Source organism: Cydia pomonella, chromosome 24 (genome assembly GCF_033807575.1).
Source record: "Cydia pomonella isolate Wapato2018A chromosome 24, ilCydPomo1, whole genome shotgun sequence".
In the NCBI taxonomy this organism is placed as follows: Eukaryota; Metazoa; Arthropoda; class Insecta; order Lepidoptera; family Tortricidae; genus Cydia; species Cydia pomonella.
Window position 1 is genome coordinate 2,777,683 of NC_084726.1, and position 18,520 is coordinate 2,796,202.

At 34.8% G+C, this 18,520-nt stretch overlaps 1 protein-coding gene across 2 annotated transcripts in view; it reads left to right on the forward strand.

Moving 5' to 3' along the window:
* Positions 1–18,520, forward strand: part of LOC133531228 (irregular chiasm C-roughest protein-like) — a 95,363-nt gene that overhangs the window by 33,790 nt on the left and 43,053 nt on the right. For both annotated transcript variants that reach the window (XM_061869374.1, XM_061869375.1), the window contains exons 6-7: positions 2,585–2,693; positions 16,694–16,772. In XM_061869374.1, coding sequence (XP_061725358.1) covers positions 2,585–2,693; positions 16,694–16,772 — 188 coding nt within the window. The remainder of the gene's footprint in view (positions 1–2,584; positions 2,694–16,693; positions 16,773–18,520) is intronic.

Below are 18,520 nucleotides of genomic sequence, written 5' to 3' on the forward strand. Positions count from 1 at the left end.
TGGCTGCTTGCTGCGAGTCAAATATCAAACATTTATTCAGCAAATAGGCCACAGGGCCATTTGATATTTGAGTGTTGGCCGAATGTTAATTAGAATTGAACAAAAACCATCACAAATTGAACCGTAAACTGTAACCGTCCGTTACATTTTACGGTTCAATTTGTAACGGTTAAAGGTCAATTCTAATTAACGTTCGGCCAACACTGCCTGCCGCAAATGTCAAAATCGATTTTACTGCTCGGGTTTTTGACATTTGCAGCAGCAATGTCGTTTCGCATTACTGCTGCAATAATACGGGTGAAGCTTGAATTCGAATGGTATCTTTAGCGGTTCACGCTGATGGTGATGACGAAACGCAATCAGATCTGATAGCATGAGTTGAACGTAAATGCTAAGCGGTGAAGAAACGTCTCATAAGCCATTTTACTCGCACTTATTGGTGACTCAAGACTCAAAATAGTATCATAAGGAGATGAAAACCACATCAATTCTTCATAACAGAATCAGCCTTGTCGGATTCCTTTGAAGGTCCATGTTTAATTTAGATTGGGGAGTATTATTATGTCCACCTAAATGAAAACCTTTGTATGGCTTCGAATTAAGTACGTTTGATTAATATTGGAGATTTAATGATTTTAAAAGTTGTGTTAAGGCATATCGGCGGTGGAAAAGCAGAACAGTTTAGAGTAACTAAATGTGGCTCAGATAGAGAAGGGTTCTTATGATTCATGTGCAATAACTACTTTTTATCAGAATTTCTGTTGGAATTTCAGATGGACCGGACCTTATTGCACTTGAAGCATAAGAACCCTTCTGTGATGGAAAGCCACAAATTAAAAAAGTTGAATCAACCTTTATAACACATTACAATTTTCAATGTTCACGATAAAGAATTGTCAAAAAGACTTCAAACTCAATCTAATGAGGAATTCAATTTAACTATAATGCAAAGCACCGTCTTCATTGGCGCTAAGCTTTGCACCCTGAATTTGATCAAACTAGAATCTAGATTAATGCAAATTTTGTACTCGAACGTTATTCCAATATCATTAAGAGTAGCTGCAGCAATACCTACTGAAGAAACGTATTATATACCTCATCATCATCAATATTTAAGAGCTATGCTCTTGTCGGTAGAGTAATCGCCAGTTTTCTCTTTGCTGGGCCAGCCTTTTAACTTCCTCGTACGACACGATAGAAACTGTATATTTCATTTGGCTGACCTCTTTCTGCATCTTCTCCCCTCAATCTTGCCCTCCAGGATGTTTAAAAAGAATCTGTCGTCCCGTATCAGGTGGTCAACCATCTTGCCCCATCTAAAGGATCCCAACAAAAATAAAAGTAGTTTTAAAATCACAAATTTATAAAAAAGAAGAAGAAATCTATAGGAATAAAAAACTTATAAGTATGTTAAAGTCTCTATTTCATATATTAAAACTTTAATGTCACCAAAAGATACAAAATCATTTAAATAGTCAACTGAATTAATCATAGATTTCTCAAGATGATATCAGTCAAAGTGAGCTTTTAATAGCAAATGCAAAGCAACTTTATCAAAATACGATCTAAATTAATGCAGATTTTGCACCCGGATTCATAATTCACCTTCATTATGGCGAAAGCTCTTTGCATCAAACACAACATCATAAATATCGCTTTATGATATATTGATACGAAATTAAATGTTTCCTTCATTTTTAAATGACTGTGGTTACGAAATCGTTGTTTGCTGCAGAGTTTCATTTGTTTTTATTGTTTGACAACGTCGTGGAGAATATTGAAATTATTAATTCAATATTCATTATATTTAATAGGATTGTTCAAATTTCACTTTAATTTAAACTAATTGAAATTGTGTTTTTCCGTGTAAACATTACAATTTATTCTCAGCTAAATGCTGCAATACTTTGCAAAATTAGCGCCATTGATCTAATTTATAATTAGAACGGCACAATATTTTTTTTTCGTAAAATGTTGACACTCAGCTTGGCACTTTCAAGTTAAGCCCAAAACGCAGGTAAAATTATCCTGGATAATCTCTTCCGTTGCTAAAAAGTCACGTAAAAAATAAAATTGTAGGTGCGGAAGATGACTTTTGAGTATTTCACCTTTTTACTGACACTAATGGTCAGCCGTACTATGAACGCCTTCTCTTTAAAATCCCACATCTAAATACTACTATATACTGCTGTGGCACGACGATCCGAAGTGGATTTGGCCTTCGACAGCAAACTAAAGACCGCCCGCTTCTCTGTCCAAACACACATATTGTATGGGTATGTCCTTAAACTACGTCCAAATGAGAGGTATGGGCACTGTGAATGTCATCTCGCTTTGTGTGGATATCAACTGCAGAGCAGAGCCCAACTGAGGAAGTACCTCCACCTTACAGAAAACCGCAGCCAAATAACACCAGACCCTACTCCTATGAGTAGTGTGTTGTGTTCGTCGGTAAGTAAGGTTGCCAGGGTGCGAAGTGTTAGGGTCAGCAGGGCGCATGTAACTCCTCTGGACCGTCTGACTTTTTCACATAAACGTCGACATATATTATAATAACTAGTAATATGACCCCATTTGTCCACAGATCAATAATCAAGATGTCTCCGAAGCAGGAGCACCATAACCAAACATTCACCTGTCAGGCGCAGAACACCGCAGACCGGGCTTACAGAGCCGCTAGCATTCAAATTGAGGTAAGGATTTAAGTATTTTATTGGTAACGAATATGAATTCGTTAAGTAAAGAAGTATTTACGAACAAGTGTTAATTTTAAGCCCGAAGCCGAAGTCGAGGGCTTAATTAACACGAGTTTGTAATTCTTGTACCGCCCTTACACACAATGTTTTCACACACTTGTGAAGAACGAACTAAATTCAAAGCGAAATAGTTCTTAAAGACGGTGACATTTCCAACATCTTTAACAGGTTAGGCATCGAAGCGAAGGCACAGACTTATCCGGAATTTAGCCACGATTGAAAATTGTGTAAAAATATTTAAAACGGCTATTAGCCTATTAAATTAATCAAATTAAATATTTATAAACATACACAAAACAAATAATTTATAAACGTCATTATTTTAAAAGTAAAACTCATTTATACCTACTTGAAAAAACATTTTGACCAATCTGCCCATGAGCGTAATGAAATTAATGTTTTGCCACATACAACCTGATAGAATATGCTAGCTTGAAAGAAAATTCACTACGCGCGAAGTATCGAGAGGAGTGAGGGTTTTGGGAAGCAGGCAAGCAAGCAAGCGCCGCAATTTTAGATTTTATATTCTTATCAAACTCGTCTACTTGAGAAATAGGCGTCTCAATTCCCAGTATGTACACAATTCACGAAGACAATAAACCTTAATTAATGCACACAAGGCATTGTCTGAGATACTAAATTGTGTAGAGCATTTTGCAGTACAAATAACTGACAAAGTCTATAATTGTATACAGGATTTTGCAGTACAAGTATTAAACACAGTCTATTTTCATCGCTTTCAAACTAGGTTGCTCCCACGTTCATTTTCATACTAGGTTGTTATTTGTATGGTTGTTTAACGGCAGCTTATTTAACATCTTGAGCACAAGCGATGATGTTGGTTTTCTCATGAACGGGCATCATTTTATCTCGGTCTATTCGGGTAATTTCTACTACTCTGAATCGTCAGCTGATTTAGAAAATCACTCATTATTGCATCATGTTATTAAAGATCTTTCATGGAATTAACCGACATTCTGAGCTTTTCGTAATGACCAAATAACACCTTATTCGTTCTTTTAATTCGGGCTTATGAAAACGAACTTTGTTAAGTTTTTTAACATTGACGAAATATGGATAGGTAATTTTTGACATTGACAAGATATGGATAGGAAATTTTTGAGATTGACAAAATATGGATAGGTAATTAATGACATTGACAAAATATGGATAGGTAATTTTTAACATTGACAAAATATGGATAGGTAATTTTTGGAATGTACATAACACAACACAATTAATTGATACTTAGAAGTACTTACATACATAATATGTAGCTTATTAGGGTACCGTATCCAAAGGGTGAAACAGGACCCTATTACTAAGACTCCGCTGTCCATCCGTCTGTCTGCCTGTCAGTCCGTCTGTTACCAGGCTGTATCTTATGAACCATGATAGCTAGACAGTTGAAATTTTCACATAAAGTATTTCTGTTGCCACTATAACATCAAATACTATAAAATATAGAATAAAATAAATATGTAAGTGGGGCTCACATACAACAAACGTGATTCGTTTGCCGTTTTTTGCGCGAGTCCGACTCGGAATATATCGGTTTTTTTTTTAATTCCTGATATTTGTTCAGTCACAAAATGTGTAAATAATATCTTAAATAATTATAATAAGTTTTTTTTATTTAGAAGTATCTTCTATGGAAATATTTATCGCGTCAAATTTAAGTACTAAAGTTATTCAAGTAGCAACTTTCTCTTACCAAAGTATCATCCAAAAGGCTTGTTAAAAGACAACTTACTTAAAAAAGATCATAGTTGTAATATTGTCAAAGGCAAGACCTGAATTATGTTAATAAATATTCAAATTTCTCTTCAAAGAATAATTCGAATCTTTAGACCCTAAAATGTAAACTAAGTTGAGTAAAAGGCACATTATATCATGAATATGCTAGTAGAATCTTTGATTCTAAATCTGCTTTATGAAATTAATCCTTATCCTTTGGATAACTGTGTTTTATTCCTTTCAAATAAGTATTTGGAAATATTTAAATATTGGGTACATTTGTACTCATATTTTATTAATAATAGCTAAAATCTCCTCCGTATTTAAACTTATAAATTATACTTATTTTGATTATATATGGATTTTACGCGTGGCAGGAACATATATCCATGATCAAATGCATTCCGGGCGATAACTCAAAAAGTGGTTTAAGGGCAACAAACCTCGTGGACGTCAGCTGCCGCTTCGTTTGTGGGTTGAGGAGTAATATCTACAAACTAAACACCAGATTCAGAATCAACCACCAGAAAACAGAATATCTCCAAATGAAAAGGTACAAGAACACCAAAGCTGATAGAGAAGACCTAGTAGTCGGAGCAACCACCTACTAAGGTGTGGATCAATTTAGGTATCTTGGTTGCACAGTAACTAATAGCAACTGAAGGGAGGAAGAGATAGATCTACGAATCCATAACGCTTTAAGATGCTCGGCAGCGCTCCATTGAGTTTTAGTGTCCACGCTGATCAGTAGACCAACCAAGATTCGTGTCTACAAGAATTAGGCCATTTTTTGTATGTATGGGTGTGAAGCTTGGACTCGGACTCAGAAAGAAGAGAGCAAGCTCTTAGTGGCGGAGAGGAAAATATGGAGGCGGAAGATTCTGGGACCTATCAGAGATGAAAATGGAACTTGGAGGCGTAGGAAGAATAGGGAGCTAGAGGAGCTGGTTGCGATGCCCAATATAATTGGCGAGATCAAAGCCACACGACTCCGCTGGCTCAGTCACCTAGAGAGGATGGGAGAGGATCATGCTGTGAGAAGAGCGTATGTGGGGCAGCCGGGTGGAAAACGTCCGTCTGGGCGTCCCAAATACCGCTGGAGTGACGAAGTCCTAAAAGACCTGTTCGCCCTCGGAATACCCAAATGGCGCAGGATAGGGCAGAGTAGCGCTCTCTTATGTCAGAGGCCAAGATCCTGTTTGGGTCACTGAGCCAGTGAAGTTAGTTAGTTCAGATGGGAAGCAATTACATTGTTTTAACGTGCCCATGCTACCAGTTGACGGTCTTTCCACCACAATATAATCGGCTAACGAGTTTTTATTATTATGAACTAATAATATTAGCAACAATTTTAATGACTTGCAGCTTCTAATGAGAAAACAGCAATTAATTCCGTTATAAGCTTCCTACAAGTTTCAAATAGCTTATAAAATAACTTCTCCAGTGAACTCAACGTTAATCCTAACATGCTTGAGTTAATGCTAAGTACAAAACAAAACATATTCACAATATTAATGTACTGTAAGCTGGTAATCTTTTGAAAACGGGAGCACAAAATCCAAAAAGCGAAAATGAAAGAAATACAATTACAATCAAATATTTTTCTTACTCGCACTTGTTCGGTTTTTTTAATGCACTTATATTTATTTTACTTTCTTCGTATTCAAAATGAAACTAACTAGTTAGTAGTTAGTGTTTAACTTGGGTGAGGCACCAAATCTCATGCTTTGAAACCATTAAGATTCCACTTTTCACAATCCTGACAAATGAATCATTAAATTAACCATTAATAAGGTTCAAATAAACGGAATGAGTATTGTTTTTCTCAAAAATCTACTCCCTCTTGTATGAGTCTAAGCAGCAAGACGTAACTTCCTCATAATACATATTAATGTACTTTACACTCTTCCGAGCAAAAAGCACAGAGAACAAACAGTAAACAGAGAATGTTTTGCCGCTACTCCGTATTCCGCCCTCGTGCTGCCCTTTCTTGCCCGCTTTTTTTCCACCCGACGCATAACGGAGCTATGAAAGATGTAACAGAACAGTTAAAGATCGGGACGATAAAGTAACAATTGTTACGATAATAAAGTTGCTTATTTGCTTTTTGGATTATTGTAGTTAAGCGGGCGTTTAATTTTTTGCAAACAATTATTTGTACATGTACACTATTTCTTGCCACCTTTTTTCCACACCGACACAAAATGGAACTATGAAACATATAACAGAACAGTAATGGTTAAAGATCGGAACGATAAAGTAACAATCGTTACGATAATAAAGTTGCTTATTTGCTTTTTGGACTATTGTAGTTAAGCGGGCGTTTAATTTTTTGCAAACAATTATTTGTACATGTACACTATTTCTTGCCACCTTTTTTCCACACCGACACAAAATGGAACTATGAAACATATAACAGAACAGTAATGGTTAAAGATCGGAACGATAAAGTAACAATCGTTACGATAATAAAGTTGCTTATTTGCTTTTTGGACCATTGTAGTTAAGCGGGCGTTTAATTTTTTGCAAACAATTATTTGTACATGCACACTATTTCTTGCCAGCTTTTTTCCACACCGACACAAAATGGAACTATGAAACATATAACAGAACACTAATGGTTAGAGATCGGAACGATAAAGTAACAATTGTTACGATAATAAAGTTGATTATTTGCTTTTTGGACCATTGTAGTTAAGCGGGCGTTTAATTAATGCAAACAATTATTTGTACATGCACACTATTTCTTGCCAGCATTTTTCCACACTGACACAAAATGAAACTATGAAACATGTAACAGAACAATAATGGTAAGAGATCGGAACGATAAAGTAACAATTGTTACGATAATAAAGTTGCTTATTTACTTTTTTTAGTATTATAGTTAAGCGGGCGATTAAATGAGTGATGATTTTTTTGCAAACACTTATTTGTACATGTACACTATTTCTTGCCAGCTTTTTTCCACACCGACACAAAACGGAGCTATAAAACATGTAACAGAACAGTAATGGTTAGAGATCGGAGCGATAAAGTAACAATTTAAAGATGAACAAAGTATGATTTTGTTTCCTGAAGTTTATATGAAAGATTTATGCACGAACATTAATAAAGTCGTAGAAAACATTATAGCTAGATTTTATCTACATGAGATTAAAGAAATAGTAGACAAAGAATGTTATTCTATTTAGATGCTAGTAGTTTAGTGACCTATGAAATAAGTGATAAAGCAATATAAAGGGCAGGAAAGCAATATAAAGGGCAGGAAAGCAATATAAAGGGCAGGAAAGCAATATAAAGGGCAGGAAAGCAATATTTAAAATTTTCGCGCCGTTCCTTATGTTAAAAATGGTAGCCACCGCACGCGCGGTTATCAGAGAGCATCCATTTCGAGGCATCTTGCCGCACGAGGGGTAAAAATAATATTTTTTGCTAGCCTTTGTCCACTCCAACACAAAACGGAGTTAAAAAAGTGGTAACAGAACTGTTTTGGTTGATGAGAGAGATACTGCTACGTTTACAGTAGGTATTGGTGCCTGTATTTATGCTAGCTTTAAAAAAAACAACAAATTCGGGTCTTACTCCAAATAAGTTATAAAACTGTACACAATACACTATGGTTTAGATTTAATGAGATTACAAATATTACACATGAATATTGAATTTTTAAACCTATTATTTTAATACCTGATATTAAAAAAATAAAAGCAATAAAGCAAAGTAAAAGCAATTTTTAAATGGGACCGGAGATCCTTTTAGCAGGATGTCCTGGTTTTGTTTGTGTAATTTTTGCCAAGCAAAGGTTTGTTTACAAGAACTGTTTGGTTTACAAGATACAGTTGTAAAAGCAAGATGGCTTTACAAATGTAAATAAACATGCAAGTTAAACAAATGTTGAAGTTGAAACCATTTTATTTGCAAAGAAAAAATAGAAACGTATGATTGAAAAAGCTTGTTTTGTTTATAGATTTGTTTACTTTTTAACATCTGCAATTGCAAATAATCCTATTGAAATAACAATGAAACAAAAGCAAATTGAAGGAAATATTCAGAAAACATTAGGAAGTAAACGTATTCCTGGAATCATTAAATATTTACCGAGCACGAAACTCCACATTAAATTTGCCTGCTCCTAAATTCTTACTTCCTGGGCAAGGCAATCGTAAGACACCCCGATACCGAGGTCTTATAAAATATTGAGATAGAATTCGACATGAACCCCGGGTCAACGAGGATGAACTTTAATCCAAGAAGATAGAATACAAAATCGATTGCACGAATGACGTCAATGAATGATAAAGAATGGAAAGATGTAAGACAACGGAATAAGGTTCATTATACAATGTCTTTTTCTGAATTTTGGAGGACTGTAAACATACTCGTTGAATTTGCTGCATATGATGAAAATTTCTTTCCCTTTTTTTACTTCCTATGAAAAAATGGGCTTATGAGATGAAATGTTCAAGTTTATGTGTTTGTTTGCTTCTGATAGTTTATAATAAAGAAAATTGAAATTTATTTAGGATCGGTGTGCAAATATTATATTTGTGAAGGTTGTGATTTATTGTTTTTGCACACTTTTGCACAGTATTTTTCGACTAGTGAGATTGATTTTGTTCAAGAATATTACTGATGGTAGAAATGATAAATAAATAAATAAATAAATAAATAAATAAATAAATAAATAAATATTAAATAAATATTATAGGACATTATTACACAAATTGACTAAGTCCCACAGTAAGCTCAATAAGGCTTGTGTTGAGGGTACTTAGACAACGATATATATAATATATAAATATTTATAAATACTTAAATACATTAAATGATGTTTTTATTTTTTTATTATTAAGTATAGTAGTGACATTATTGTAACTTATTTCAAAGACTGCGGTTCAGCGAAAAAACGCAGCGGGAATAATGGGGACCTTTGAGCCAGGTACGATCCAGGCCGGGTTATTTTGGATTTAGTCCTGCTACTTGGCTGACAACGGTCCAGAATGACCTGAAAAACATAAATATTGACGCCGGAACTGCAACAAATCGTCCTGTGTGGAGAAAGAGGACAAGGAGAGCCGACCCCAGATAATGGGAAAAGGCTTAGGTTGAAGAAGAAGAAGAAAGGTTAACTGTAACGATTACTAGACCTTGGCTAATTATCAACAAATTGTTAGGCGTGAAAGCATTATCGATTTGATTTAGACTAATGAATAAATTTATCATTGATAACAAACTTCATACTTAACCAATCGATACCTCTTATATAAAAGTTTTGTATAAATAAACAAAAGCAGGTATACGTCATTTTACTGCGCTGAACTTTTTCAAACTTTGGATTTTGTATGCAAAAAAGTATTAGAGCTCAACGAGGGGTGGCGGGGGGTGGTGCGGGGGTCGGCAACGCGCATTTAACTCCTCTAGGCTACGGAGACTGCTTACCATCAGGCGGGCCGTATGCTTGTTTGCCACCGACGTAGTATTTAAAAAAATCCGATATTTCCATACATTCTCGATTCTACGATTGCGTTACCGTCATACAAAATCTATTAAAAAGGTTACAGAATAAATAAATAATATAAATAAATAAATATTGGACATTCTTACATAAATTGACTAAGCCCCCAATGTGCTCAAGAAGACTTGTGTTGTAGGTACACAGACAACGATAAATATAATATATAAATACTTGAATACATAGGTAACACCCATGACTCAGGAACAAATATCCGTGACCATCACACGAATAAGTGCCCTTACCGGGATTCGAATCCAGGACCATCGGCTTCATAGGCAGGGTCACTACCCACTAGGCCAGACCGGTCATCAAATGAACAGACCAGAACAAAATGGAAATATAAACCTTGAGACACTTTTTATTTCATATCAGGATCGAAAAAGCTCGTGATTCTGGGTAGAAGTAGAAACAGCATCAAAATATCTAAATAAAAAAATATAGTTTACAAAATGATCCATTTCCAAAATATCCCTTTCAATGATCCTTTATTTTGTCAATTTCTTGGATATAAAGGAATAAATATGAATATTCCTCTTATATATTCCTATTTGTGAAAAGCCTATTTGTCTGTGCTTGTGTACGCGCCCTTATGTTTACAAAGAGACGTATGATTTATGTTTCAATAAAATAGAGTGTTGGCAATAAATTTCACTTGAGTTGTCAATGCAGGGTAGTTTTATTATCAATATCTTTATGTTTCATGGGTGGTCATGGCAAAAAGCAAATAAGTTTCAAATATATATTATATTTTTAGCTATAATATATGAAAGATATAAGGAATACAATCTGCATGTGCCAAAAACTGTTCGTCAAAAAACCTTAAATAGGTGGCGCTACAATACCTAGAATATTTAAAAAAAAAACTAATCATAGACAGCGTACTTGACTCCGTCAATAACGGCTTAGACAGTGCACTTCACTCCGTCAATAACGCCTACGTTGTTAGCTACTGTAGCGCTACTCTGGAGAGATTTGGAACTATTATTTATAGCTGACAGCTGGACACTTTTGCAACAGCTCTGTCTGTGGAGATTGTATTCCTTACCTTTCATACTATGAAAGCTTCCTTTTGACTCATTATTGCAAATGCTGCTCGTTTTTATTATTTATTTATTTAAACTTTATTGCACAATACATGAAGACTACAAATGGCGGACTTAATGCCAGAAGGCATTCTCTACCAGTCAACCATGAGCCAAACCGAATGATCCTAATTGGTGCAGGGTCAGACTACAGAGTTAAATGACAAAAAAATATCACAAAATTATATAAAATTATACGTACATAAATAATATGATACATAATTGTACATACATAAATCGATGGGTGGTCAATTAATTGGCGAAATCAAGGCCACACGACTCCGCTGGCTCGGTCACCTAGAGAGGATGGGAGAGGATCGTGCCGTGAGAAGAGCGTATGTGGGGCACCCGGGTGGAAAACGTCCGTCTGGGCGTCCCAGATACCGCTGGAGCGACGAAGTCCTAAAAGACCTGTTCGCCCTCGGAATACCCAACTGGCGTGAAGTGGCGCAGGATAGGGCAGAGTGGCGCTCTCTTGTGTCAGAGGCCAAGATCCTGTTTGGGTCACTGAGCCAGTGAAGAAGAAGAAGAACATACATAAATATGTAACCATAGTGAAACATCATGAGGACGACCTTTGAACCTTGTCAAACAGATGCTTGCGCAACATGCACTTGAAGGAGAATTTGTTCTGGGCTTGTCTCATAGAGAGAGGAAGATCATTCCACAGCCGGATTGCCTGAATGTTTTTGTTTTGTTTTAAGGGTGGAAATAAGACAAAAGTTCTTTGTTTTTATTGTTACTTATTTCGTACATTTATTAAAATCTTATAGCAAATAACTTATTTATACCTACATCAACTGAATCATTATAAAAAGTTAACTTCTATTTTTTTGTAGTATTGAATAATAGACATACGATTTTGTAAGTGCTGGCAAATTTTTATTTATTTATAAATGTCATATGCACTAAACAAAAAAAAAACAAAACCAAACAAAGCCATTTGAATAAGTATTTTTGACGACCGGTTTGGCCTAGTGGGTAGTGACCCTGCCTACGAAGCTGATGGTCCCGGGTTCAAATCCTGGTAAGGGCATTTATTCATGTGATGAGCATGGATATTTGTTCCTGAGACATGGGTGTTTTCTATGTATTTAAGTATTTATAAATATTTATATATTATATGTATCGTTGTCTAAGTACCCTCAACACAAGCCTTATTGAGCTTACTGTGGGACTTAGTCAATTTGTGTAATAATGTCCTATAATATTTATTTATTTATTTATTTTAATGTCATCGTCACATATTTAATCGAAACCACACATCATAAAATAACATTATTGACAAACAGAGCGCGACATAAACCGTTATAGCGTCAACGGCGTGATAAAAATTATTGTCGCCCAAAAGACTGTTAAGCGGAAATTACTATTCCATACACGGATGTAGAAGGGATTGGATATAAACTTGGATGGTGAATAAAATATAAATGAGGTTTTTAGACATACAGTACGAGTACTGGCCTAAAATATATCACCTTTGTGTTTTTTGTATGAGCGTGTATAGAGTAAACAATATAGTTTAGTTTGTAGATTACGTATTTTATTTATACTTTATTGCACATATAATATTAAGTACAAATGGTGGACTTAATGCCTTACGGCATTCTCTGCCAGTCAACCACTGGGTCAAAAAAATGTACTGCTAATTTTATATAAATACATATATGAATAATACTGCTAATACTGTGAATTTTAATAAGATACTCAGAATATTACAAAAAAAAATCTATAAAAAAAATGAAGTTGACTTTAAGGTCTATAAATATATTAAAAAACTGTGTGAGTGACCTGGAACTCGGTTGGAATGAAGTATATTATTATTGATAAACTTAGTATATTACTGATTAACAAATAAAAAAAACAATTAATGAACAAAATAATAACTATCGAAACTGCTCACAAAATTTCACAAATCAGTACCCTTAGTGTAAATTTAATCGACATCATAACGTGACGAACGCGTTTGCGTTAAGTCTCATTTTGTATAGGATTTTGAGTTTCCAAAACGTCCCGCTTGGCGCGCTCTTTCTAAATCACATACAAAATGAGACTAAACGCAAACGCGTACGTCACGTTTCGAAATCGAATTTATTTACACTAGGGGTACAAGTTCACAAATGCGACTTACAGTCAGAGAAAACAACTAAACATAAGAAAATTTTTCTACCGATAAGGAACTTCGTTCCAAAAAACCTCTTCAAAAAACGAAAGAGACCAATTTTTCTCATCGCTCATACTATCTAGACAAGCTAATTTGACGTAGTGAGGTGGAAGTCACTAACAAATATATAAAAAAGTACACCCGTAAAAAAAAATTACGCGATACTGACCGACCGTTACGTTACCGTGGCGTGGTATTGACCGGTACTGTAGATGTATTTACCTTAATATAAATGGGACAGTAACTCTGTGTGTCTTGTAAGTTCTTCAAGTTTAAACTGTAAATGTAGATACTGTTTTTACTGTATGTAAATGTAGATAGTTTGAAACCTAAGGAAGGACATAAGATGGTTATTTTACAGACAGATAGACAGACAGACAAATAGACAGACAGACAGACAGACAGACAGACAGACAGACAGACAAACAGACAGACAGACAGACAGACAGATAAACAGATAGACAGATACATAGAAATTAAATTATTTCAAGGTGATATTATTCCAAAAACTTGTGTTACTAAGGGTAATTTTGTAAATGATTTATTTTGAATCTTTTAATGTAATATAAATTATGTTATTCGAAGACTGAAATATAGCAATTATCCATTATGCACGTGTTTCTCTTTCTATACATCTTTCACTGTTTAGGTTAAGTGATAACATTTTGTTTTTCATAGCATAACTTTAAGTCTGAAACTAAAGTACTAAATAGCTTACTAAAATTTCACAATCACCAAAGACACTTTACATAGCCAGAAAGTGCACTTTGCAACAAAACGTCATGTGCAAGTTTAAAATGTCTTCGTTTGTAAAGTTTTAAACAGACTAGTTTATTCAGACATTGAATCCAGTTGTGCAAACTGTTGCTAGTTTTGAGACGTCTTGGGGGAGACGAAATTTGGCAAAAGTTGTATATGCTATAAGGAATAGTAATTACCTATAAAATCTCATTACATAAAACAAGTACATAATAAATAAATATTATAGGACGTTATTACACAAATTTACTAAGTCCCACAGTAAGCTCAACGAGGGTGGGAGGGGGTTAGAGGCGGCAACGCGCATGTAACTCCTCTGGAGTTGCAGGCGTACATAGGCTACGGATACTGCTTACCATCAGGCAGGCCGTATGCTTGTTTACCACCGACGTAGTATAAAAAAAAAGCTCTATGAAAATTGTGTTGTGGGTACTTAGACAACTACATAAAATATATAAATACTTAAATACATAGAAAACACCCATGACTCAGGATTCTCAGGAACAATTTTATTAGTCGTGCTCATCACACAAAATAAATGCCCTTACCGGGATTTGAATCGGCTTCATAGACAGGGACTAGGCTAGACCGATCGTCAAAATGTATAAGACATTTCCGCGTTATTTTAAGTTATTATTATTCGCTAATAAATAGTATCCTTTCACAAAACCGGCTCTTCGAATCTCTGTTTATGTTTTTTACTTCAAAAACTGCCGAGAAAGTTGAATTTTATCCACAAGAGTAGCAAAGTAATTTAATGCAATGCTTTCTCATCACTTTCATTGTTTATGTTGGCTGGTCGAATTGTCTTTTAAGTGACTTTGATTCAAAAATGTAGAAATGTTTAAAAGTGTTAATTTGGATTTGACTTGTAATGTCTTGCAGTTAATATTTTTCACGCGTTGGTGTGGTGAAAATTTGTGTGTTTCACTCGTAGTAAATTTTTTGAATCTTTCGCTTGCTCGGATATCAATATTAGCACGAGTTGTTTGACAATAACTTTGCCCCTTTATAAAACAAAATAACTATGATCGCATTCATCGTCAGAAGAAGATAATAAATGATATTGTGTTCTTTTTTTAATGATGATTATATTTTATTATTTAGATGTACTCTTATTTAGAATTAGAATAAATGATTAAAGTTTTTTAGAATATTTAGACTAAAGTTAGGTACATATATTTTCTTGCTTTTTATATGGATGAACCTGGTTATTTGATATCTGAGCCGTATCCAGTAATCCTATTCATTTCGGTCGTTACCAAAAAAAGGCCCAGTATCTTTATCATGTATTTTTCGGGCCCCGTAAAATAACAACCCTTTTTACTGGAAACCCAATTACTTTTTATGATCAGATGGCCAGCGATATTACCGGCCATTCGGACTATACCGTTGTGACCGTATTTTTATCTGCTTTTTGTATGAAACGTCTTAATAGAGAATATAAAATAGCGATTTTATTTAAGTTAGGTTTTTTTATTGGATTTTCTTTGTAGTTTTATAAGGTTATATCTATAAGTTTGAATGAACTATTTAACTCTATGTCATGTCGGTAAACATTATACAATTGTGTCAAAATCTATTCAAAGGTTTTTTTTTTTTTGTTGTTAAATTTATTTATTTAATACAGCACATAATAAAACAAAATGGTAAAAACTAATCTAAATTAAAATATATCTAAATAAGGCCCCCGCGGCATTGTGCCAAAGATGCTGGCAGCATTCCCTCGCTGAATGGCAATACTTATGCGCTGCGAGAGAAAGCTGCCAGCTCTCTGGTCACCGGTAGAATCTATGAGCCTTTTACTCATTTCCTTAAATAGTATCTTGGCGCTTGGACCCCACGGCCCTAGTGTCTCGACTCCAAACGCCACAAAGTGGTATTGGGGGCCGAGACTTCGATATTTGGAAACTTTTTTGGTTTCAGCCGCCTCGGCAGCTGCCCCAGCCTTGGCCGAAGTTCAAAGGTTCCACTTTGTCGCTTGCCATTAAGATGAGATTTGCTTGTGTATGTATACGAATAACCTGTCAAAACATACTCTACTGGCAAGCGAGAGACTGGGACTTTTTGCTTGGAAACGACACAATTTATCCACATTTAATCGGATTGCATTTTATAAAAAATAAATAAACGGTTTTGACTTATTTACAGTATTAGTGGTGTAAGTTGTTTCTACTGGTACAAATTCTAGTTCTTTTTTTAATTCATAAACGTCATTTTTTTTACTTTTGTTATCTACGTCGTTAACGGATTTATAAGGCCCAAGTGATCCCATAAAATTTCCTTGAACAAAGGCACTAAAAAAATTGTCAGCTTGTAAAATAAATGTGGATTTGGCTGCACGTAAATAAACTATTAGTTAATTACAAAATTGTATTTTTTATGTATATAATAATTTTATTGAAAGAAATTATAATAAGTGCGAGTAAAAAATGGAGTCAATGTGACAGCAAATGACGTATGATAAAAAAAAAATACTTTCAAAAGTGTTTTGCAAGAATGTATAAAAAACAAATGTTCCAAATTTTAGGTACGTCGAACAGTTTTTGAGAAATATTACGCGTTTAACCGATTTGCAAGCCCGAATAGATCTCATAAGAGCTCCGCGAACAGTATTGTGCGGAGCTCTAAAAACATTTTGACTTTTGACTTTTATTCATTGGATATATTTTGTCAACAGGTGAAATACGCCCCAAAAGTGCAGATAAGAATAAAATCAGGAGCCAAAAGGATACCTGAAGGAAGTGATGTAACGGTTGGTAAGTGTCTATAAGTATATGTCAATATTTTTATACTTTTTTTCGATGTCGATTAAGTTTTGACGTAAGACGTTCCGCTGTGATTTTTAAATATATTTCTATATTATTTCTTTCTTTCTTCACACATTCATTTACACATTTATTTCTTTCACAATAAAATAAACTAAATTATTATTCGATATAATTTTTTTATTGGCAAAATGAGAGTAAAATATCAAGTGTCAGATTTTAACAGTTACAATAAGAATAAATTAATTCGTATACGCCAGTCTAAGGGACGCAGCTATGCAGTGGAATGAGATAGCAATATCACTTGCTCCCTCTAACGCATAAATGCGTGCCTTGGACTGGCCTACGCTGGGCTATCGTGTAGAGGAGCCATGACACATAGGCCGATACTATTATGGCTCCTCTACACGATGGCTCAGCGTTGGACCAGCGAGATGGCAATGTGATGGTTGAAACGCAACTACACGATAGTTCTGGAATTGGCCACGTGTCATCGCTGGCCCACTACTTTTGATGTGCGGACAAAAAACCAACACCGTGGCATCCGTGGCCATCCCGCCGCGCCATAAAGTCATCCGACACCACTTCGCTCTCCACACACTGGCCCATCTTATTAGTGGGCCATCGTGTAAAGCAGCCATTACTGTGTACTGTGTACAAAGTAAAAGATTATTCTAAGCTACTTTTTAATGTCCTCACGTGCCCATGACAATAATGTGCTCTTAAAGGTTATTTATACTTACGCCAAAATAAACAAAAAACACCTTACTTCTCGTAATCAAGTACAGTATACCATAATGCTTTGCGTTAAGATTTATTTTCTTCTGTATAGCACTACTTCAAGTGAAGTAATTTCTCCAAGAAAAAAGTGTCCTCGCATTAGTTAAGCGCTCAACCCTTTCTAGAACAATATTTTATTTAATAGCAAGACTGAAAAGTTTAGATTTAAATGCTAATTTAGTAAACAACACCGTATTTTAAAGGTTAAGTGTTTCTTGTAAATAAATCCTACATTGTTACAATCTAGCATTTATTTAGAGTAGAGGGTCATAATTTCAAAATTACTGTGACCTAAGTCTGTGACAACTTTTTTATTTGGAAGATTTATATGTCCACCTGACCTGATAATAATCTTCACTGCACCAACTCTAAAAGTCTTTCTTTTTTTTTTTAACTGATGAGTAATTCGCATTTTATACACAAGAGGGGAAAGCAATGTGATGCAAAGTTTGAGTTCTTTCCCCATATTAGGTGGTAAAACAGAAAAATGTATGAATCTTTTCATGAAGTATCCATAATAATTATTGTTATTTGGGTGAATCAACTTTTTTTGTTTTGTTATCCTGTCCCGTTGTCCAAGGGACAAAACAGTGGCACAGTTTGTTTGAAGAGACGTTGTATGCCGTTCTGTTAACATGCTTAGTAGGGGGCCCATTATGGACATTGGTTATAACGACCACAAAAACGCAAGTTTGATACATTTAAGTACCATAAAATCAGTATTTCAATGAACTTTTGTCCCCTGGACAACTAATCGTAACCATGGCAACGAGTGACGCTAAAAAGTTGATTCTCCCATTTAATAACAATATGAATTATTTATTGCAGTGTTTAGAGTGTATAATACAATACAATACAAATCCTCTTTATTGCACAACCTTAAAATAACATTTACAGAGACACATACAGAATACATGAAGACAGAGGTGACAACAGGCGGTCAGGCCGTGTACATTTTT